Source organism: Hipposideros armiger, unplaced genomic scaffold (assembly GCF_001890085.2).
Source record: "Hipposideros armiger isolate ML-2016 unplaced genomic scaffold, ASM189008v1 scaffold_128, whole genome shotgun sequence".
In the NCBI taxonomy this organism is placed as follows: Eukaryota; Metazoa; Chordata; class Mammalia; order Chiroptera; family Hipposideridae; genus Hipposideros; species Hipposideros armiger.
Window position 1 is genome coordinate 3391873 of NW_017731478.1, and position 24954 is coordinate 3416826.

The 24954-nt window shown below is 38.5% G+C and overlaps 1 protein-coding gene across 3 annotated transcripts in view; it reads left to right on the plus strand.

Moving 5' to 3' along the window:
* Positions 1 to 1553: 1553 nt before the first annotated feature.
* ATP2A2 (ATPase sarcoplasmic/endoplasmic reticulum Ca2+ transporting 2) overlaps positions 1554 to 24954 on the plus strand; it is a 52318-nt gene continuing 28917 nt past the window's right edge. The window contains exons 1-5 of one of the 3 annotated variants that reach the window (XR_002124719.1): positions 1554 to 2263; positions 2979 to 2996; positions 3090 to 3172; positions 9942 to 10046; positions 13627 to 13765. Coding sequence is in view for 1 of the 3 variants with exons in the window: in XM_019648915.1 (XP_019504460.1) it covers positions 2146 to 2263; positions 2979 to 2996; positions 3090 to 3172; positions 9942 to 10046; positions 13627 to 13765 (463 nt within the window). In the remaining 2 variants the exon portion in view is untranslated. Of the gene's footprint in view, positions 2264 to 2978; positions 2997 to 3089; positions 3173 to 3774; positions 3892 to 9941; positions 10047 to 13626; positions 13766 to 24954 lie in introns of those variants that run through there. The other 2 variants (XM_019648915.1, XR_002124720.1) reach the window with 2 other exon arrangements.

Below are 24954 nucleotides of genomic sequence, written 5' to 3' on the forward strand. Positions count from 1 at the left end.
GTTTGTAGTTCTCCCATCATTGCTGAAAGAGATGAGATGAGGCAGAAGAACTGGTAGGAAATGGTGCCGACTTGGTCTCAGAGGGAAAAGAACCACCAGCCCTCCATTACCACACCCCCATCACACCGTCCCAGTCCCTCCTGGAGGAGGCTCCAATCCTGTGACCTAACCAGTTTCCACCTTGCTTCTCTTAATGTATTGCCGTACACTAGACTTTTGTTTATTTGTTTCGTGTAGGGCTTTGTTGGTCCTTTTCCAAGTATCAATCAAAACTGCATGCCAGCCTCCACTCCTTGGAAATAATGAAATGAGGTGCCTGATTTTTTCATCTGGGTAATGCACTGTGATTTGCATCTCTTGAAGGAATTTATCTTGAGTCCTGAGGCTGAGCCATCTGGGACAACTGAGGTGATTTTTGCTCTGCTTTGGCTCCTGCGGATGGTACAGTGTTGCCAAATACAAAAGTGGACTAACTGCTTCATTCTGCGACACACTTCCTTAAGAAAGCTGTTCTTTGGGATGAGAATATAGTTCATCTTTTGTTCATGGATTCAACCGTAAAGGTCCCTTCCCCTGTTAAGCAGTCTAACTTCTTTATATTGGGAAATCCCCTTTATCTCGCTGTTACCTAGGTTTTGTGCAGACCTCAGGGGCAAGTCCTCTGTGGTATAAGAATAGGTTTTGGATTAAAGACTCTTTTTCGCCTACTGGGGAAAGTGGGAGTCTAGAAAAGAGCCTTGATCTTAATACCCAAGAGAAGCACCTTCGAGTACAAATCTCGCTATGTAGCAGGTACAGTAGCCTAACCTGTGTCGTCTACGCAGACACATATCAGAGGCCGTGTGGGCCATTAAAAACAAAACCTCCCTCCTTCCTTTCCCCAGAGTGGGATTAACTCAGGGCACAGAGCCCGCTGGGGAAGGGCTGATATTTGCGTGCAGTGGAGCCCTCGGCTGCGGGTGTGGGATGCGGTGTTCCTGAGGCGACAGATGAGGGATTTTGGCCTTGTGGGAAGCGAACTGCAGAATTCCTCCCCTCGGTAACTGAGGCGGGGCTCCGAAGGAGACAGATTAGGACGCAGAGCGCGGCCCTGGAGGCTGAGAGCGAGGGGGCGAGCCAAGGACACCAACCAGAGCGCTGTGCGGACCGAGTTCCCAGGTCCCTTGGCCTCGCCTTCCCAGCCCTACACGCCGGCCCGAGGCCGACCCTGAAGGGCAGGCAGTTCCCTCCGGGCAGCGAGTGCCGGGAGCCCACCTTGAGGTCCCCATCCTCCTGGATTCCAGTTCTTTGAGCGGATGGGGACCTACAGCCGCATGAGCCGAGGACTGGCCGAGAGCTCGCCCTCCGTCAGCCGACGGCCGCAGCGCACACTGTGCGGGCGCGGCGCACGGCGGCCTCGATCCGGGTTCCTGGGGGCGGTGCGCGGGAGGGGCGGGGCCTGCGTGGCAGCGTGGGCGCGAGTCGCGCAGGAGGGAGAGAGCCGAGGAGGGGGCGGGGCCGCGCCGCCCGCGCCGCGCTGGGCTCTCTCGGCCAATGAGCGGCGTCCACATGCCGCGGCGGCGGCGAGAGGGGAGGCAGCGGCGGATAAATGCTATTAGAGCAGTCGCCGCGGAGCCGTCCCCGACGCCACCTCCTTCTCCTCCGCCGCAGTTTCCTCCGCTGTTGTCGGGGGTGCGGTGTTGAGTGGAACAGGGCGAGCGCGCTGCGCACCACTCCACCGGCTTGCAGCCCTCGTTCCGTTCCGCCCTCAGGGGTCGGCCGGGCGCCCCCTCCTCCGGTCCGGGCGGGGCCCCGAATCACCTCAGGAGAGCGGGGAGGGGGGTTGGGGGCCGCGGCCTGCGCTCCGGGCGGGCGGTTGAGGGCGAAGGAGATCCTCCCTTCTGACGAGAAGAGTCGCGAGCACCTACCGTCCAGCTGAGCTCGGAGTGGGCGCCGGCGAGGGCCGGGCAGCGAGAGGGGCAGTTGTCTGCGGGAGGGGACGCGGGGTGATTCAGCGACCCGCGAGGCGGAAGCAGCCGGAGGAGGAGGGGGAGAGGCCAGTCCGCGCCTGGGCGCCGGAGGTGGCACGAGCCCGCGGTCCGAGTGCGAGGCGGAGGCTAGGAGGCCGCGGGGACGGGAGGCGAGGCCGGCCGGGCCCCCGCAGCCATGGAGAACGCGCACACAAAGACGGTAGAGGAGGTGCTGGGCTACTTCGGTGTCAACGAGAGCACGGGGCTGAGCCTGGAGCAGGTCAAGAAGCTCAAGGAGAGATGGGGCTCCAACGGTAGGTGCCGAGCGCCGGGGCTGCAGGGGCCCCACGCGGCCCTGCGCGGGCCCGAGAGCCAGGGAAGATGGCTGACCGGGCCCCACCTCGTGGGTCTCGGCTCCGAGCCTGCCGAGGGCTGCAGGCGGCGGGTCGAGCCCGCGCGCCGGCCCCGCGGGAAAGGGGCTGCATGCGGGGGACGCCCGGTTGGGTCTGCGCCTGCTCTCGATCTCGCGGCTCGAGCCCTTGACCTTCCCCGAACGCAGCCAGCTCCGCGACTGTCACCAGCAGCAGCCGGCCCCGGTGGAGGGAGGAACTAGTCTCCTGAAGCTGGGTTGAGCCCTGCGAGACATTTTCTCGTCCCCAGCCTGTTTATGAGGCGTCGTTGTAGTTGAGAATGCCTCTGACCGTTCTTGCACTACCCAAAGTTACACATCTGGCAGAAGTGATGACATAGCTGAAATGACTCCTTGTTTCGGGATCCCTGTTTAGGTGGCGATGAGATTTTACACTTCGGGGTAGACCTAAGGCCATTGGTTACAAGTATTGCATATTTTCTTGGGGTACCATTTTAGGATGGTTTCCATTAAAAATGGTTGAATGTACATATATCTAGGTACGTTTTTCAAAAACGGATAAGTTTTAGCAATTCTTTTTTAGAAATACAGAATGCTAAAATGTTTTTTTTTCCCCCCCCTTCTTGATACGTTGCCTGGCGAATATCTACATTCTACAGAGTTACCGGCTGAAGAAGGTAAGTAATCTTAAAATGCCCTGTTCCCCCCTCCCCACCTTTGTGTGCTGAAGTTAAGATGACATTTACAACAAATATGTTTGTTTCTAATAGGAAAAACCTTGCTGGAACTTGTGATTGAACAGTTTGAAGACCTACTAGTTAGAATTTTATTGCTGGCAGCATGTATATCTTTTGTAAGTATAAAGCAATTTGTTTTCTCTCCAAAAAGTTGAGAATATTCCGTAGATGAAAAACCAGGAACTAAATGGTGTCTGTTGGGTGAGAACATGATATTTGGAGGTTTAAGCTGTGTCTCCATGATTTTTTTTTTAACCTAGGTATTTTTAAATTACAGACAAAACACTTGAAGCCATTCGTGAACAGAAAATAAATGGCTGCCTGACATTTACAATGCAGTTAGACATTATTCCTGAATGTGGCAGGGTCTTATAAATTCTTGTGGTTTATCAGCTTTTAATATCAAAAAGTTCTTTATTGGAAGGCCTTTTCTGTTTTAGGTTCTTCCATTGTGTAAGATCATACTAAGATGATGTTGGGCTCTTTGTAGTCTGTAAATAGAACTTACAAAAGGAATATTCCAGTTGCTCTCCTGTTCTGGTAATGGCAAGGTGACAGTTGTTTCTGACAGTGACAAGAATGATGACGGCAGTGATGGCACCACTGTTGACCAAATTTGGTCACTGACCTTTAGGGTGGTATATTTATCTAAATTGGACCCCTGTCTTGAGTGACTCCTAGGTTAAGAGAACAAGGTTCAGTACAATTGGTTCTAGATCTTAAAACAGGAAAAAAAAACATTGTGTTTTTTCTTGTTCTGTATGTGCCTACCCGCTTGAGTCCTGTATGGTTGCTAAGAAACTGGTGAAATGCAAAGAACTACAGGAGAAGAAAGGTGATGGGGGTTGGTGAGGATATTTCTAGGTTATAAACATTTTTTTCTGTTCAGTATTTTTTATTGCATTTTTTCTTGGGCAGTGGACTTCTTGGTAGTTTTCCTAAAAATGGTCACGAATAGGACACAGATGTTCCTAATCCTAACAGCATGAGATGCCTTTTGTTCTTAAATTACAGTATTTTGTTCTTACAAAAACATGATGTGAAACGAAATTCACCCGGTGCTATATGTTTTTCAGGCTTTGCAAAACTGACACAGCTTCAAGGTCTCATTTTTATGTGTTTGTATGTATGCAAGCTCCAGGGATCTACCTCAGACTTTGACAGCCATACCATAGAGGGCTATTTTGAGAGCTAAATGAAGGAAGTAGTGGACATTTCTTTAGGGGAGGAGAAAAAATATTGGGAAGAGGTGAACTTTTTCTGGAGTAATTCTGTACACATTCTGCCATGAGACTTTAATATATCATGCCGTGTTAGCCAAATGATGTGTAGCCATTAATCAGTCCTTATGAATCTTTTCAATGATTTTCATTGAGTAAAATTTAGAGTGACATATGAAGCATTCAACATCCTGAATTAATCACACAATTCCTCTTACATGTCTGTTCTTAATAAATTTACCCCCCCCCCCAGCCTCCTTCCCGGTAAATGACGGTTGATTTAACCAATTAAGATAAAGGAGTAGATCTGTTTGATTAACTAGTTTCAATAAATTGTCATGGGGCAAAACAAATTACATATTTGGGCTAGAATATTTATATTTCAGCTGGCTACATAATTCTGAAATAGTGTCAGTTTTGGTAGTTAAAATACTGGGGTTCAATATGGTCATCAGGGACCTCTTAGAAGTTAATCAGCTGGTGTAGACAAGCCAGAAAAAATAAATTTTTGAGGTATTCTGTGTATGTAATTTAAGGCATTGTTGTAACATCAGTGACATTATTTCCAGTAAACCGGCTATTGACTCTTTGTGTTGTATAGGATCTCTTTGAGTGGCCAGGTTGAGTGGCTATATTAACATTTTGCATTAATGATGTGTGTGATTTTTACTTTAAGTAAATAGTTTGTAGTTTCTAGGCATTTTCAGATGAGCTTTAATTTTGTTGTAAGGTAGGATGTTGGGTTTTTGTAGCTTTATAGAGCTGTGTTTTGGAGTTGAAATTTGAGTTACCTTTTGATAACTACTTGGCGTTATTGCTCAGGAAATGAACTATGTTACTTTTTTATATGGGTTGCTATACAGAAAAACAATACATGTTTAGGAAGTACTGCTGTTACTTAATTTGCTTTGATTAAGAAATTACAGATATAAAACTTGTTTGATTTTCTTCATGTGGTGTTGGCAGTACTGCTACTTTGTACTTGACCTTTTCATTCCTCATTTCTTTATCTTTCAAAAGAGCACTGAGTCTTTTGTGATATTTAGTTTAATAGGAAAAACCTGGTAGAATATTCATGTTCATTTGGAGAAGTGAATCGGTAGTTCTATAATAATCATCAGGTTCTGTTCAAGTTAAAAAGAAATATTAGGCTTTAGTGATTTATTTCAAATATTAAACTAAGTAGTAAACTGTTAACCATAGTTAATGTTTTGCTGTGGCAGAAAGTAGGAACCTGCATTAATGTTTTACACTTGTGACCTGTAGGGATAAAAGTGTAATAAATTACTAATATTCATCAAAATAGTTTACTTTAAAGGTCACTTGGATTAGAAGACGTGAGCTACCATATATATCTCCCATTGCGTATGAAGTAACATTAGAAATTCCTTAATTTTAACATTCAGGACCTTCTGTCCTTTCAGTTTGTCTTTCCATTCTTCTTGGTCACCAGTTTTGCTATTCATATATCACATCATATGGTTGCTGACCTTGAATGCTCCTCCTCTTCCTTTCTTTCACCGTTTTGTTACGTATTTATTCAACACTTGGCACATGGCGTGGACACTGGGGATACAGCATTGAACAAAACAGACAAAGCTTCTTACTTGGAGTTGACATTATAGTGGAGACAGATAATAAACAAGTAAAATATGTAATCTGTTGGGCAGTGATAGTGGTATGAAGAAAAATAAAGTGTGTGTGTGGGGGGTGGTAGAATAAGAAAGTATGGGAAGGGGTGTACAATATTCAAATAGGGTCATCAGGAAAGGTCTCTAAGAAGGTGATATTTGAGAAAAGCCCTGAAAGGGGTGAGCAAGAGGGCCGTATTTCTGTCATTTATCTGAATCATAAGCTCCTCTATGGTAGCAATTTACATAAGTTTCTCTGCCCTCTACCTCCATTTCCCTATCTCAGCTACTTAGATCAACCCTAAAATGCTATTAGAACTTTCTTAGACCAAGGCACTTCTCAACTTTTCACTTAATTTGATAATTGTCAAATTATCAAATTTAAAGGGTCTACTAGACCCTTTAAAGGAATTCTTAATTCTTTTTAGAGCCTAAGTTATTGCTTTTCATATAACACATATTTGGGTTTGTGTTGGTAGCATTTCCAAAATATGTAAGATCTGTCTGTATGCCTTGGTTTTCTCAGAACAATATAGTCAAGAAGTATTTGATACTGTATTATGTAGTGATTTGGAAATTTTTCCCGTGTTTTCTTTTAATTTCTTAAAATAGATAAAAATAAATAACTTACTGATTGGTTTAATTAATTTATTTAGAGCCTTTCTTTAAAAATGTGGTTTGAAAAGTGAATGTGTGTGTAGTTTTTTATTTTTCTTTGAAGAAGATTATGCTCTCAAATCTGAAAACATTGGGGAATGTTTTCACATAATCTTTGTGTCGACATTGGAAGAGAATGTAGTCTAATTCATATATATTTTTTTTAATGGCTGAAAGAATTTTTGTTTCCCACCCCAGAAACTTTATATAGCATTTATTGGTAATAACTTTTTTCATTCTTGTGAAGTGTTTAACTTCTACTTCCTCTTTTTAAAGATTTTAAACGTAAATTTCTTCCTTTATTGAACAAGTGTTAGAGTGTCCAAAGGCATTGTAAGTTTCTAAGGCTACAAGAGGAATGCAGACTGGTGCCCTCCCTCTAAAAAATGTGCTGCTGATCACTCTTTATTTTCTTGGTCTCATTAAGAGCTCAGCACATTATCCGATATGTAAGTAAGATAACTGAGGCACAGTACCATGACTTTCTCCCACTTTACACTGAGACATGCCTTTTTTTACTTTGGATTAAAATTTGCGTTATTCATTAAACTCCGCTCTCCTGTCAGAAGTTGTACTATACAGAGATTAATCTTACAGATAACGATTGGAAGATATCTTATCCTACTCTATTTAAGCAATTTAAATTGTAGTTGAGCGTTCATTAGCAAGTGGTTACTTTGAATAGGATCGGCAAGATTGAAACTTTGAACTTGCTAGATAATGTAAGCCCCAGAAGACATGTAACCTTACTGTATTTAAATAGTAAAAGTAAAGGGAAGAAGAAACTGTTTATGCCTCAGATTATACTGCAGTAGCCTTTTCTTCCACTTTGCTTTGATGTTGTTGAAGGAAGTTGTTGATGAAGTTGATTCTCATTTTGCTCTCTTAAGTTTATATACTGCCTTATACCTTAGAGGTTGTAAGAGGTTTTGTTTCATTCCTTTATGCATTTCTTTAATATATAGACTCAACTGTGCATAAGAGACTCTTCTAGGCCCCTGGGGATACAACAGTGAACAAAAGGCAATACAAACGTATTCTTTTATGTTCAACCTATTCTTCAAAGATTTTTGGAAACATTTCCGCCCTGCTCCTGTATATTTTATATAACTTCTAGTAAACCATAATTATGAGCTGCCTGTACTGTTGTGCTAATAACGCATCTTGCATTTCAGTAATAATGTGTCACTCATCCAATTCTCTCCTTTTCTCTACCCTCTTTCCCCATCTCATGGAGTCTTTCATTTGTTAGCATCATCTTCCCCTTACACAAGAGGTTTTCTTTTCAGTAGAACAAAACTATGAAGGATTGCACAATGTGATTTGAACATGATTGGATTGGTTCTTACCAGTTAATGAAATATTGCCAATCTTCATTTTGAGCTGTAGTATTTAATTCTTTGGGTTATTTGTGGTTTCAAAATAGACATTTTAAGATGTAGTCCGAGATTGTTGGTTGTCAACTGTGAACAGGTTCAGCACCATCCTGCTACCCTGAGATGTGCCCACTAGTTTTTCATCAAGCAGTCATTAGTGTATCTGTAGAACTTCCAAATAACTATTAATGCCTGTGTCTCTTACACATAAACATTTAAAGTCATATAGTGGAAGGAAAGGCTACTGCATTGTACAGATTAGGATTATTACATTATTGATGAATACCACTTGTGCAATGGCACTACACAAAAGTAGAAGTTTGCTCCGATAGTCCTGTCATTGCTTTCCTTCGTCTTTTCCTTTGCTCCAGCCGGATGGGATATTGCTTTAAGTTTGTTCCTCAGGCCTAGCTGCCAAGAGGGAAATTCATATCCGCCTTAACAAGGTGTGAAGCTTATCTTACAGTTGCTAATGCCTCACTGACCTTTTGGAAAGGTCCTAGTTCTCTTCAAGTTGAGCAATTTTTTCTCCCCCAAGAGCTAATTAAGTTTCTTATTTCTGATATGCTCTCCCTGGCAAATGTTTGGAAGGCTAGTATCAAAGCAGCTGTGATCTTGCATCTATCAAAATTTATAACTTCCTAGAGAAGTTTTAATTTTGGCATTAGGCCTGGCTTTCACACCAGGAATGCCCTGTTGAAAGAAAGCTTGCAGCAACATTTATATTCATTCTGGTTTTCTGCCTGCCCTAGTTCACTAGCTGTCAGTGGTGATTATCATCTATCAAGACCTGGTCCTGGTGTCTCCTCATTTTTTTCCTGCTTAAATTGATATTTCTTAATTTATCACTATCCTCTTTTATTTGGCAAAATTCATGTTGGGCCTTGCCTTAGTCATCTTTCTGGTTGTTTGCTATTGTGTTAAAACTCACTTTATACTATTCCACTAAGTACAGTTATAGTCAGATGGCTTCATTATTACCGTAAATGATATCTGACAATATTAAAAAGTATCGAAAACAGTGCTTTTATTGTTTACTAAATAAATATTTTAAAGAAAAGGTTTTATTGTGAAATATTCAAACATTTTAAGCAATGTTAAAAAACATTGCAAATCTTACCTTCCAGATTGAATCATTAGATACGTTCAACATCCTTTCTGGATTGGCAATCTTTCACAAAAATTGATTGTTAAATTTTTAATCATATTATTTTAAGATTCATTGTGTTGGATTCTGTCTTACCACCGTCGGGTTGCTAAATTAAGGAGAACACTGTGGCTCTCGTGTAGCTTTTAAATCTTAACAAAGTTATGGTTGTGTGAGCTAGAAGTTAATTCTCAGCCTATTTTTCTTGGGGTAGTGTTCTGTGTCCAGTTGGAACATTTTTGGACTTAAGTCATTTCTGAAATGCTGTGCTGTTATACTTGATGTCATATGGAGAATAACCTTCAAAATACATTCCTGATTATGGAATAGCCTTGAAGTGATTCTGAGCCAGCCTTCAGTAATACCACTGAAAATAAGTGGGATATTAGCAGTTTGAAATTTTGAGTCAATGATCATTATTTTTACAATGAATTTATGCCACAGGGTATTATTTGATATGAATATTACCCAGGTCAACAAAGTTGTTGATTGCCTTTTACTTTAACAAAATCAAGAATTGAAGTTTTATTTCTTTTGAATATATACATATAAAATGAATGGAATTTATTTCCCAAAAGGTATTTTATTTGAATTTTGAAACAGAATTATTGTATGAAAAAATAAATAAACTCTTAAGGGTATTGTTAAGAAGTTGTGTAGCTTTGGTTCTCAATTTTGAACACGATATAAGCTGGTTGTTTATGTCATTACATTTTGCCACCATTTATTTCTAGGGATAGTAAGAAAAGAGATTTTATGTATCGTAATTACTTTAGTGCCAGCCACTTTTGTTGTAAAGTGGCACTAAGCCTAAAAACACATTACAGTTCTAACACATGCCATTTCTCTTTCAGGTTTTGGCTTGGTTTGAAGAAGGTGAAGAAACAATTACAGCCTTTGTAGAACCCTTTGTAATTTTACTTATATTAGTAGCCAATGCAATTGTAGGTGTATGGCAGGTAAGCAAAAATTCCCGCACTGCTATATTTTAGTAATTTATGTGACTTAAACTGTATTAATCTTTCTGTTATTTGTTTGCCTGATGTATTAACTAAAGATACCTTTGTGGAATGTCTATATGTGTTTTTTCTTTTGTCCATTAGTTTATTTAATGGCAAATTTTTAGACCTTTCATGCATATATTTTTTTTTGCTCATGTCTGTATGAATTGCCATCCTTCATGGTAGAATGGGGTTAAGAAAAATGGATGAGAGAAGCTACTTAAGGAAAACCAGAAAATTTGAGAACCAGTAATCTGTCTTTATGTTCCCTAGCTGCTTCCTGTGAAAAACTTAATAAGCTCAGTGTCATTTTTATTTTTCTTGGATTTTGTGTGTCTGTATGTGTGTTTAGCCGTAAAAATTGTTTAAATCCTAGATTGCTTTTCTTTCAGAGCACACTTTTGGCAGTTTTGCTTCAGTTGCCCAGGCCTTTCTTATAGAATGGAAGCTAGTTTTTCTTCCCCCTACTCCACACCCCCCAGTCACATAATTATTCTCCTGCATATATCTAGTTTGAGATTTTAACTTTTCTAGGACTGTTGATCTGCTTGATTTTTGTTGTTGTTGTTGTATCTTTTAACAGACTCAGACTAATATTTCAAATTCATTTTAAGTATTGTTCTTTTAGGTTTTTGATGGATATAGTTATCCCTTTGAGGACCAAAATAGAGTGCTTCTGTCATTCTTAAAGTATAAACTTCTGATCTTATTAATAAACAAGATCTTTATGTGATGGGCTCATAAAAAGATGACCTACTTAGAAATTTTTAATTATGCTATATTCTTCTTTCTTTGATTTTTTTCCTAAAGAAAAAAAGTTTATATTTAAGTAGAAGTGACCCTCTTGCAAATAATTTAGGCAAAAGAAACAATACGCAGCGTTAGATTGTCCTCCTCAAGCTAGTAATATGTATTTTTATTAAATAATTTATGCCAGTTGTGTGGTAGATACTTCGTGTACATCCTCATTTCATCCTTACAGTGTGATCTTGTAATGCAGATCATATTCCCATTTGAAATGTGACATTGAAGTTCAAAGTGATTAAGTGATTTATCAAAGGCCATACAGGTAGTACATAGAGTACCTGGGATTCGAATCCAGGCCCAAGCTTATATGAATTCCAAAGTAAAATTTTACAGCAGTTTTCGTAGGACTTTTATATTTGTCTTAGTTTAAAAAAAGTATAGCATTCTTAGGTATTCCATTTACATAGTTTACAGAAAGGTATTTGCAATACTGGAGGGTTCTTGCCTTCTGGGAGTAAGGAAAATTATAGTGTAGGGTAGTATTGAGAGGTGAGGGTGGGCACATATTTCTGACCAGTGACATCAAGAAAGGCTTCTTAGAGGGGTTGACAAGCTGGGAACTGTTGAGAAACTATTGAGAGTTCTGTGGGTGGAGGCTGGGGAGAATATTCCAGAGATGGAGTGGCATGAGCAGAAAGGTACAAAGTGTATTTGAAGAATGATACTTAGACCAGTTTGGGTTTGAGTGAAGGAGATAGGAGTTGTAAAGTTTTAGAACAAAGAAGGTCCTCTTAAGTTATCCTTTTGTTTGTAGTGAGTTACGTAAACCAAGGGTGCCAAAAAAATGTATTCAAGTAGACACTGTGGTCAACGTTGCTCAAGCAGTAGGTTACACTGATGGTAACCACTTTGAGCACCTCTTGTAATTGCAGAAATCAAATGAGACTTGTATTCATCTTTTCAGTATACTATCAGTATATGTTGAGTGTTACAATTTTAATATAGCTGTTTTAAAATGTGTATACATTTTTTGGGCACCCTCTGTATTTGTATTTCCCCAAGTTGACCTGTTTTTGATGTAACCTATTTAAGTCTATGATCATTAACTTCCCTTTCCCACCTTCTGTACTCTAAATATTTCTTTTGATAGTTTGAGTTGGGGAAGGCTTTTTAAGTGATTTTAATTGGCATCTTTGTCCTTGGCACCTGAGGTAATTTTTCTTTAAGTTTATGCTTCTAATTTAAATGTACCTTTGCTAGTTTTTAATAGGAGCAAAATATATGCTCCTGGGATGTGTCCCTAACCTTGAGCAGTCCAGTTAAACTCTACCTGACATGATCTTGATGAAGGAGTAAAAGAAGTAAAACTGCCACAATTCATAAATTTAGGGGGAAATTTTTTTGTGGGAAAAATAGTTTCATATTTGACTGTAATAGAATTCTGAGCATTGTTGCTATTTATTCTATAGTATTAGCAACATTTGAACTTAATCTTGAAGGACCTTTTGGCAATGACATTAATTAGGGTTAAATATTCTGATATTTCTGTTAATTATAAGGTGATGGAGATATACTCATTCTTTAAGCAGATTTATTATGGGATTGAAATTATTTTTATAATGAATTTCCAAAATATAAGGTTACTATACTTTTTCAGGGTTGCATACATAAAAGAGACATACATACCATTAGCTTTTAGTTTGGTGTCATCTAAATTCCCAGGTTTAAGGATTTTTCACAGTAGACCATAATTCTTACAGCAAGGTAAATGATATCTCATGGTATTGAGCATAAATTCTGTCCATGTAAAGGTTAAATTGAAGAGCTTGAGATCGGAGGTCCAAAATGTGAGAGAAATGAAAGAAGCCTTTCCTTTGCCCATTGAGTAACCTCACCTGTGCATGCACTCTGTAGACTCGCTGCTTCTAATTACTTATTTTCTAAAAGGAGAAGACAAATTTAGCACGCAAGCTTTTCCTTTTTTTTTCCTTAAAGGAACTTGCCTGTACCTAATTTTTTTTTTTTTATGACTCATTTTGATTCTACATCTTTCATCTTGAAATTAGGAAAGAAAAAACATTGTGATTAAGTCTTGATATGTTCATATATAACATTATAGTAAATACGGTATGTGACTAGCAGTGCTGCGGTGTGATTTCAGCCATTTATTGGCCTTTACCACTGGAAAGAGATTTCTTAGAATTGGTGAGACCTAACTTGATTTTTTTAATTCATCCCTCATGGCATTTACTGGGTGCCAAAACACAGTCTAAGCTTTTTACATACAATGTGTAAATCCTCACAGCCCTTGAGGTAGGTACTATAAGTGTCCTGGTTTTGTAGGCAGTAAACCTGTGTGTTGCATAACTTATCCACAGCCACATAGCTATTAAGTGGAAAAGTCTGATTGAACCTAGGTAGTCAAGCCCCAGACCATCACTTTTCATGTGAGACAGGATCCATTTAAATGGTGTTAGGTATATGTGGCTGGATGCGAGGGTCGTGTTTCAGTGTGCTTAGGGGCAGGTGACTTAATAATCGCTTTTCCCCATTATGATTTTATCCTCTTAGCTTTCTTAAGGGGCTTACTTTTTCATTTTTACACAAAATCATAAGGGCCTAACATTTGTCACCTTAAAATGTGAATTGTTTACTACAAATGTCATTAATGTACTTGTGTCTTTTTTTAAAGTTTAGATTAGAATTCTAAAATTTGATTGCTTGGACTGGAAGTATTGGAGTGGCAGACATGTGTCTACTACTTTTATCTTCTGTTCTCTTTTTTTTACAGGAAAGAAATGCTGAAAATGCAATTGAAGCCCTTAAGGAGTATGAGCCTGAAATGGGCAAAGTGTATCGACAGGACAGAAAGAGTGTACAACGGATTAAAGCTAAAGACATCGTTCCTGGTGATATTGTAGAAATTGCTGGTGAGTTGAGACTGTCATTTTTGTTTTATTCTAGACTGTATATCTGAATGCAGTCTTTTTCTCAAGGCTTATAATTGTTTTAAAAATTAAACTCGTATCAATTTTAGTGCTATCCAAACAAATGAGGTTTTCTGTAAAATTATTTCAAAGTGTTTTGGCACCTCCCTTCACGGTGTTGATAAGGTTTTGTTTTCTTTTAAACAAGGTATTTTGAATTATTATGCTTATTTTGGTACATTGTAGAACGCTAGCACTAGTGATATAATGAACTTAACCTTGATTTGACAATCAGTTGTACTGCAGTTTGTTAGAATACTTGTTAATGACTATGTAGTTTTTTTCTGTTTTGGTTTTGGCACAAATGTTAAGACATACTTGCAACTATCAAATTAAGTTGATAAGTAAGGGTAATTTCATGACTCTAAAAACTCTGCTTAAAAATACATTACACTGAGCCAGGGGTCTTAGCCTGGGCTCTACAGTTGGGTTTCAAAGAGTTGGTGAATCCACTGCGAGGCCAGAGCTCTCCACAGATCTCAAAGGGGTCTGGGGTCTATATCCTCATTGCTCTAGATCAGCGCCATGGTTTCAGGCAGCCCAGAATGCCCCTATAACCAGTCAGAACAGTGTGGTCTTTTTGCTGGAAAGTCATTACATTGGATTATTCAGATCATGGTGGTTTTCCACACCCTTCTGAGCTCAGAATACTTGTTACTGGTTTTTTTGTTGTTGTTTTGCTTTTAAAATTGACTCATAGTAACTCTTTTACACTGACTTGTGGGGAAGGTGTGCTTTATCTTTATTGTCTTACTCATTTTAATAAAGAATTCAAAGAGTTGCATCTCTTAGCCTGTGGTATACAGTCTGGGCTCTTTGAAATTGCCGTGCCGTAGGTATTCTCTCACCCATAATTTGTCATTCTTAGTCCAGAAAAAGCATAGTGTTGCCTATGTATCAATATGTTGATTGCTTAGGACTGCAAAGTGTGTATAAATGACCTAACAGCTTACTTAATAGTGTAATAAAAGAATTACTCGTGTTTTGGCTATTCGCTTTTTACAATTTATTTTGACATAATTGCAGACTTAAAAGTTGCAAGAATAGTAAGAGAGTTCCCATTTAGACTTACCCAGTATCACATGTTCATTATCCTCTTTCAGCCTCACACATTTTTGTCTGAACTATTTGAAAATAAGTGGCAGGCACACTGCTCCTTTACTCCTAAACACCTGAGAGCTTATTTTATAAAATTGAGGGCATTCTCTTAATAGGACTTCAGTACAATTATCAAAATCAGACTTATTATCTCATCTACAGACTTTATTCAGACTTTACCATTAATCACAATGGATAGCAAAACTGAGATAGGGAATTCTGGCAGTGATGTAGAAAATAGGTCAGAATGGGCAGGGTAGGCTGGAGAGATGCTATTTTGATAGTCTAGACAAGAGGTATTGAGGACAGGAGATAATGAAGGCAGCAGCATTAAGAATAACAAGGGGAGGGCTGGCCAAGTGGCTCAGTTGGTTAAGAGCTCACGCAAGAGTGTGAGCTCTGAGCAACAGCGGTTCCATGCCCGGCCCGAGCTGAGCTGCCGCTGAGCTGCCAACAGGTGGCAGGATGGCTCAGCTAAAAAAAAAAAGAAGAAGAACAAGGGGAAGATTCTGAATTTATGAATAGTGGTTCTAATGCAGGGGTGCATGTCAGAATCATCTGGGGGCACTCTTTCAAAGTTGTCACCAGTCTCAACCCAAAATGTTTACTCTCCATCTCCTTTGGCATGGAATTATGGTCAAGTATAGTCTGAAAAGTGAGCCTCAGATTTAGATGCAAAGCAACGGGTTTTGATAACTGAATGGATATGGGAGTAGAATGTAGAATATCAAAGATACTGGCAGGATTTCTAGTTTAGATGACTGGGTGGTGATGGTGCTAATATAGTAACTGAGGAAGGAAACATTGGAGGAAGATAGTTTGTCTCTTTAAAACATATATGCAGTATGTGCAGTTGCAGATAACATCGCCTAGATATGTGTACAGGATTCTTTTTTACTTTGTGTGTTTTCCATTTCTCCAGCTTAATCTGGTAATACACTCTTCAGCCTCTCAAATTAAGAATATTTTAAGAATTTTATGCTAGTTAGGCAATTTGAAAACATAGAGAAACGATCCCCAAAGCCTTTATTAGTTTGCCATCAGTAGATGGCAGTGGTAATCAGCAATGGAGGAAACTGGAACCTTGATCATAGAGGCATCTTCCCTTTAGGATAAAAAAAAACTAAGGCCAGCTTCTGTTCAACAGTGGTGGTTTTGAGGTTTTTTTCCCTCTGAATCCTGGTTCTCTCCAGTCTTCTCATCTCAGTAAGTCACTCTAACCACCTAGTTAACTGAGAGAAACTTGGGAGTCATCTTGATTCTTCCCTCCCTTTTTCTCTGTCTCTATGACCAGTTGATTCTATCTCCAAAACATACCCACATATGTGAACTGCTGTTTCCTCAGTCCCACCATCACCTCACACTGGCACTGTCATTGTGTGCTAACTTGGCTCTGGCTTCTTTGTTGTCTTCTTTCAGCCAGTTCTCCACACAGCCAGAGTGGTTTTCTGAAGGTCATCTTGTTTATTCACCTGCTGAAACCTTTCAGTGGCTTCCCTATTGTACCTAAAATATCAAATTCTTTCTTTTACCTTAAAGACCTTGCATTGTGTGGCTCCTGCTTGCTTCTATGATTTCATCTTATGCCACTCCCTATGCTCTAGCCATATAGGCCTCTTTATTCAGTTTCAATACCATCAAACTGTCCTGGTTTTGGCGGGGAGGTTAGTTAAATTTTATATAATGTATTTGCCCAATGCACAGATCGCAGTGGCAGAGCTTGATTGTAACTGATCTACCTGACTTTTCTTGCCTGCCGTGAAGCTCCATTCCCTATGTGTAGCGTTTTGTACGTTGCATTTGATAATTTAGGAAGGACAAACAATGATTGACCCCACACTGTGTGTGACCTAAGATTTCCAGTCTTCCGGAGTACGCCTTATTTTATACTTGCTTATATTGTGGTAAATATACATAATAAAAAACTTACCTTATCAGTCATTTTTAAGTGTACAATTCCATGGCATTAAATACATTCACATTGTTGTGCGACCATCACTGCCATTTATCGCCAGAACTTCTTTATCATCCCAAACTGTAACTCTGTCCCCATCAAGCAGTAATTCCCCTTTCTCCGCTTCCTTCAGCTTCTGGCAACCACCCCCTTTCTTTCACTATTCAGAAACCAGTGAGTTTAATATTGAAAGGGGAGTTTATATCCCTCATCTGAGATGAATATTCTTCCTACTAATAAGCAATTATTCTAAGTAGTACACACAGTTAAACCTACCATTCTGCTTTCACCGATTTCTGAATCCTTTTGTGGAGTGTGCTGACATGTCCTGACAGTGAACACTTTTTCCCCCTCCTACTCCCCCCGCGCTGTGTACTAATTGCTAAAAGCACATGCAGTGCTTGGACATTGGGCTCTTGTGTACTACTACTCCTGAATTTTAACTCTTCTGAGGGATACAGAACAGAGGTTCTACCTAGTTTTAGAGCGATAGGAACATTTTATTATTAAACACCACTGTCATCCCACTAGGCAGTGAGCACCTTGAGGGCAGAACTGTGTCGCACTGACCATTATAATCTTGCTGAGCATGTAACAGCTGTCAGTGAATAATAAATGAAACTTGAAATCGGAAGTATGGTGTAGGTTCCGGTAATGTACACATGCTTATTGTGCAACTTCTGTACAGAACAGATAATTTGAAGTCATTATGCACGCGTTCGCTAAAAGCTAAGCCTAGAGAGTGTGCAGGTACTATAATAAACTTGCAAGTGCTTGGTTTTTAACCATCAGCTATTCTATAGATGTGTGCTGTTATTCACATTTTACAGTTGAGGAAACGGAGTCTGTGGTTTATTGCTTCTGTCTTCAACTGTAGTTAATTTGCTAGAGAATATACAGTATAATACATAGCGTGTGTATCAGTCATATTTCAATTTGTTGGAGGCCCAAGTCACAATTTTTTTTAAATATAAAATTCACGTGCCATAGCATTCATTCTTTTGAAGTGTATAATTAAGTGGATTTTAGTATATTCAGAGTTGTGCTATCATCATTACTATCTAATTTGAGAATATTTTCATCCCCTAAAAATAAACTCCATACCCACTAACAGTCACATCCCTGCCCTCCTTTTCCTAATCTCTGGCAACCACAGTTTACTTTGTTTTTATGGATTTGCCTATTTCAGACAATGCACATAAATGGGATCATACAATATATTGCCTTTTAAGACTGGCTTTAAGCATATTGTTTTCAGGGTTCATGTTCATCCACATTGGAACATGTATCATATTTTTCATTCATGTGTATAATATATTCATTCCTTTTTATGGCTGAATAATCCATTATTTTGATGTACCACATTTTATCCATTCATCAGCTCATGGACATTTAGGTGGTTTTCCCTTTTTGGCTATTATGAATAATGGTACTATGAGCATTCATGTATAAGTTTTTGTGTGAACATATGCTTTCAGTCTCTTAAGTATGTACCTAGGCATGGAATTGTTGGGGCATATGGTGATTCTATGTTTAAAATTTTGAGGAACTTCCAAACTGTTTTCCAAAATGGCTGCGTCATTTTAAATTCCCACCAGCAATTTATGCAGGTCCCAATTTTTTCACATCCTTGTTAACACTTGTTAATTGTCTTTTTTTTTTTTTCAAGCTATGAAGTGGTATCTCATGATTTTGATTTGAACTTCCCTAATTTCCTAATGCTATTGAGCATCTTTTCATGTGCTTATTTTCCATTAGATGTTGTCTTTGTAGAAATGTCAATTGAAATCCTTTGCCCATTTTAACTGACTTATCTTTTTAGTGTTGAGTTGTAAGAGTTCTTTATATATCCTGGCTTATCAGTTAGTGATTTGCAAAAAAAAATTTTCCCCATTTTGTGGGTTTTCTTTTGACTTTCTTGATGGTGCCCTTTGTAGCATAAAAGTTTTAAATTTTGATAGTCTCATTTGTCTGTTTTTTCTTTTGTTGTTTTTGGTGTCACATCTAAGACCTAAGAAACCATTGTCTAATTTAAGGTAACAGATTTTGTATGTGGCGTGAGGGAAAGGTCCAACTTCATTCTTCTGCATTTGGATATCCAGTTGTCTCACTACCCTTTGTCGATAAGACTTGATTGAATCGTCGTGGCACCCTTGTCAGCAATTAATTTGACTACATTTTCCACTACAAATTGACTATTATTCTATTAATCTATATATCTATCTGTCCTCATGCCAATACCACACTGCCTTGATTACTGTAGCTTTGTAGCAAGTTTTGAAATCATTAACTTTGAGGCCTCCAGCTTTGTTGTTTTTCGAGATTATTTTGGATATTCTGAGTCCTTTGCATTTGCATATAAATTTTAAGATTAGCTCATTAATTTCTACCAAAAAAGCCTGCTGGGATTTTAACAATTATGTTGATTCTATACATAAGTTTGGGGGATATGGCCATCATAACCCTATAAAATCTTCCAATTCATGACTATGGGGTGTCTTTTTGTTTATTTAGGTCTTTCATTTCTTTTAACACTGTTGTTTTCAGTGTACAGGTACTTCTTTTGTTAAGTTTATTTTGTTATTTGTCTTGTACTTCTTTTGTTAAGTTTATTCCTAAGTATTTTATTGTTTTTTGTTTGTTGTTTTTTTGGAAGCTTTGTAATTGGACCTGTTTTCTATTTTCATTTTCAGATCATTTGTTGCTATATACAGAAATACAATTGATTTTTGTATATTGAGCTTGTACCTTGCAATCTTGCCTGGACTCTTTTATTAATTCTAAAAGTTTTTCAGGGGGGTCCTTAAGATTTTCTTTATATAATAAGTTCACATCATCTGCAAACAGAAATGTGTTTATATCTTTCCAATCTGGGTGCCTTTTGTTTCTATTTTTTTTTGGTCTAATTGCCCTGGCTAGCATCTCTAGTAGAATGTTGAATAGAAGTGGCAAGAGTAGACATCCTTGTCTTGTTCCTGATCATAGGGGAAAAGCATCTAGTCTTCTACCATGACGTATGATATTAGCTGTGGGTTTCATAGATGCCCTTTATCATATTGAAGAAGACTGGTCACAATTTTAATTTTTAGGTTGTCAGTATACTCTTGATTGGTCTGTTTTGGTGACTTCTTGTGGTGACTGTATATTTATATCCAAATTAGAAATTATGGTTTTGCTGGATTAGTAGGACTAATAGGTCATTGACTTGGGTAAGATGAATCCTAAGGCATTTACAGTGAATTATATTTGGAAAACTACTGGGGGTGCCAAAAAATGTACACATTTTAAGAGATGTTATCTACGTATTTCTGTTTGAAGTTGAATTGAATTATGGTAGTAATGTGTAGTATGACGTTCACTCAGAAGATGGCGTTAATCAAATACATGCTAGCATCATTCATTGTATTACAAATTTAATACAGTTTTTTTTTTCTTTCTTAAAATATGTATACATTTTTTTGGTACCCTCCATATATTGTGACTGCTTAACCTGGGCACAAATAGGTGTTTATTAAGACTTTTAAGACTATACACGTTGAAGCTTTTTAACTTCTACTTTTATTAGGATTGGTAATCTAATTGACCTTGCAATTTGACATTTAGCTGAATAATTCAGTTCTGTGAAACTATAGAAACAAATTTCAATTCTAAATGTAGATCTAAATTATTTCTTGTCAAAGTCTTACTCTCTGTAGTCTGAAGGGATAAATGGCAAGAATTGTGCTTTTAGACATGGGTAACATAGTTTTGTTTAAGTTCTGAAATTGAATGTGTTGTGTTCTTTCTGATGAACTAAAAAACTGGAGAATATTGTGAATTATTTTGAAGATGAAAACAGGTATGGACCTGCTATTTTGATACTTGGAGAAGTAGACCTTTTTGTAGTGATTTTTGGATGTAAGGATCATCTCTTAACTTCAGGTTATAAAGTTCTTTTTGCTAGCTTTTGGAAGACATCTGGTTAGATGGTTCTGCTAAACTTTCTGGAGGTTAGACTGGATGCACTAGATGGTTTTTTAGGGGTAAAATCTAGGGAGTTAAGGAATTGAATTTTAGATGTTGCTATACCAGGTAATAACCTTTCCAAGGAGACATTGTGTGAGCATGCATAGCAAATGCTTAGGTAAACCTTAGAAGTATCTAGAACACAGGAGCCAAATAAAATTGATTTGGCAAGTAAATTATGAAGAAAGTTACCCACGTGTTCATCTTCTGAAGCCACAGTAATTTTGCATTATCTTAATGCTAGGAAAATATCTCTGGATGGATGGAAACCATAGTAGTAAAATCAGGTATAATTTTATGAGAAATGAACATCAATGTTCTTAAGCTTTCTATATTATCTGCTAATATTATCAAAGTAAATCAAGCTTGTGATAATCATGAAAATCTTAAATTTAGAGTTTTGGGGGTTTCAGTATATGCCCCAAGGGAAGGGGTTATTTATTGACTTCTCAAGGCCACTGTTTTCAGGATTGTTTAAAACAAACTTCTTGTATCTTGGTAACCCAGAGTTTACGAATAACACAAGTACATAAATATCTTCAGTTGACTTCTGTCCTGTAGTATACTCTGGAGCGAATCATACTTTAATATTATGTAAGTGATAGAAATGGCACAAACTTAACATAAAATTGCATTTGCTTTGGCTTCTAAAGAAATTGGGTTTATATTTCCTAAAATGAAGAGTAAATGTTCAGCAATAATGCCAGCAATTTCAGGATTTATTCAATTAAAAAATGACTAATTCTTAATTAAACTTGGTAACTATTTAAGGAAAGAAAAGTTTCACTTTTGATAGTCAAGTTACAGTAAAGAAATTTAGTAACATGTATGAACTGGCCTTTCCAAGCAGTTGAGGAAAAGGAAAGACAAAGTTGTAAAATAGGAAGATGACTGATTCCTGTAAGAACCTGGATTATTATCCTAATTCTGCATGACACTGGACAAAGTTAATTAATCTGTACAGAATTGGGTAATTGGAGTAGACTCTTAAGGAGCTTTCTGGGTCTAAAAGATGTTTGATTCCAATAATATGGCCATATCATTTGTTTACTTGGGCCATGAGTCCAGGTGGATTTCTTTTGCTTTTAGAAAAAAAGGATTGGAGTGGCCTACTCAACAGTCCACGAACGCTTAATCTATACCTGCCGAGTTCCCTGACACAAATATCAGAGAAGTCAATTCTATATTGTAGAGCAGAGGGATTGGCAAACTTTTTTTTTTTTGGTTTTGTGGTTTTTTATTGTACAGGGCCACCTAGTAAATAATTTTGGCTTTGTGGGCCCCAAATAGTCTCTGTAGGAAAATCTTTTTTTTTTTTTTTTAAACAAGCCTATAAAAATGTAAAAATCATTCTTGGCTCAAGGTCTGTTTTTAGAACAAACAAACAAAAGCAGGCTTTCAGATTTGGCCAGCTGCTTAGAGCAGTGTGTCTCTAACTTCATGTGCACAGGATTTTGTTAAAGTACAGATTTTGATTCTGTAGGTCTGGAGTGGAGCCTGATTATTCTGCATTTCTACCAAGCTCCTATGTGGACCACATTTTGAAAAGCAAAGCTCTAGAGCAGTGGTTCTTAATCACTTCTAGATCACAGTCCCTTTGAGAATTAGTGAAATCTATAGACTCGCTCCCCAACGATACATTCAAAATCTTGTATGTAATTTCAGGGGTTTCATTTGCCTTTCTCCTCAGAAATTCACCCCAGAATTCTAGCTGTTTGGTTTTTAAAAAGGAAGTATACCATATGATCCCAACAATTCCACTTCTGGGTATATATCCAAAAGAAACAAAAATCACTATCCCAAAGAGATGTTCATCATGGCATTATTTACAAATGGTAACCTCTAAGTGTCTGTCAATGAATGAATGGACAAAGAAAATGTGTGTGTGTGTGTGTGTGTGTGTGTGTGTTTGTAAATAATGGAATATTATTCAGCCATAAAAAGATGGAAATCCTGCCATTTGTGACAACATGGATGGGCCTTGAGGGTAGTATGGTAATTGAAATAAGTCAGAGAAAGACAAATACTGTTTGATCTCACTTATATGTAGAATCTTTAAAAAAAATTCAAACTCACAGAATTGGGTGAAGGTGGTCAGAAGGTACAAAATTCCAGTTATAAAACAAGTCTATTCTAAGAGTGTAACGAACAGCATGATGACTGTAGTTAACAAGTTTACTGTGTTGTATATTTGACAGTTGCTTAGGGTAGATCTTGAAAATTCTTATCACAAGGAGAAGAAATTGTAACTATTTGAGGTGATGAATATTAACTAATGGTAGTACAGTAAGTCCTCAATGTTGTGGATAGGTTCTTGGAAACTGCCACTGTAAGCAAAATGACATAACAAAACCAGTTTTACCATAGGCTAATTGATATAAACAAGAGTTAAGTTCCCACAGCATATTTCTGGTTACAAAACATCACCAAACTTCTAAATAAAGACCCAAAACATGTCTAATATGAAACATTGAAATAAATATAAACTATACCTACACTTAAGAAAGATTAATAAAGGGGCCAGCCGAGTGGCTCAATTGGTTAAGAGCGCAAGCTCTGAGCAACAGGGTCGCCAGTTCAATTCCCATATGGGCCAGTGAGCTGTGCCCAAGCTGAGCTGCTGGTGGGTGGCCAGATGGTGACTGGACTTGGAGCTGAGCTAGCTGCACCCTCCACAACTAAGGTTGAAGTACAACAAACTGGCTGTTCCCCTTCCCCAATTCCCCAACACTATTTCCCTTCCCCAATTCCATAGTAAAATCTTTTTTTTTTTTTCGTAAAAAGAAAGATTAATGAAAACAAGTGAGATCATTATTTTTCAACCCTCTTATTCCAGTTGAGGGTTGCAGAGTGGCTGAAGCCTATCCTGGCAGCTCAGGATGCAATGTAGGAATCAACCTTAGGAGGCTCTTCCCTCACAGGGCACATCACACATCACACACACCCACACCTACACCCGCTCAGACTGGGACAATGGAGACAGGCCAATTCACCTAACATGCACATCTGTGGGACGTGGGAGGAAGCCACAGTACCTGGAGAAAACCCATGCAGACATGAGGAGAACGTGAAAACTCCCCTCAGACAGTGGCCCTAGCCAAGAATCGATTTTTTAATCTTTAAAGCAACGTTGAAAGAAACAATGTTATTTGAGGACCTGCTGTAATCATTTTGCAATATATACATATATCAAATCATTATGTCATTAAACTCATACAATGTTAAATGTTGGTTTTCTATCACAGTAAAACAGGGAAAGTGAAGTACAGTTAAATAGTGTGATTAAGTAAAATATTGTATGGTTAAGCAATTTACATAGTGTTGCTGGAACATTGTTAGAGTAAACAGTTTTCACCTGTTCCTAAAATGATAAACATGGATCAGAGAAGTAGAAGCAAAGATGTAAGGCCAAGTAAGGTAGCGAGCAGGTTTGTTCTCTTTTGCCTTTTCCCCCACGTGGAGTTGTTTCACAATGAGAAGAATGGGAGAAAAGGGCTCATTAGAGATGTACATCTGAGCCACCTGTATCCAGATAACAGTAGAAGTCATTATTTTAGTTGTTCCTGTAAGTTATGGTTCTGCTTTACAAACAGATGTAAGTTGTTAATCTTAAAAACTTGTATATAAGCCGAAGAGCCAATAGACTAAAACAGAAATCAGTGTGGATATATTAGAAGCAGAGAGTTTTGAGACCTCAGGCCCTTTGTTCAGTACTGTCATCGTAGCTAACACCTTAAGAAGCATGAAAAGTGAGGAAGTCAGGAAGGTCTCCCCAACCCATCAGCTCATGATGGACCAGTTGATCTTGAAGCCTGACCTGAATTTCATGCAGCTGGCATTTCCTCATTTCCTGTAATCCCCTCCTCTCCACTCCCCATGACTCAGTGGTAGTCACAGTACCAGTTTAAGTGCCAGCCTTTCCATCATTGCCACTGTGAATATGATTTTGGAGAACTTAGAAGAAACCACGTGGCATGTATAAGGAATATGTTTCCTAAGTGTTAACACAAAACCACCAATATCTTATTTGACTACGTAAAAATGTAAAACAACTTTTATTTTGACGATGGTAAAA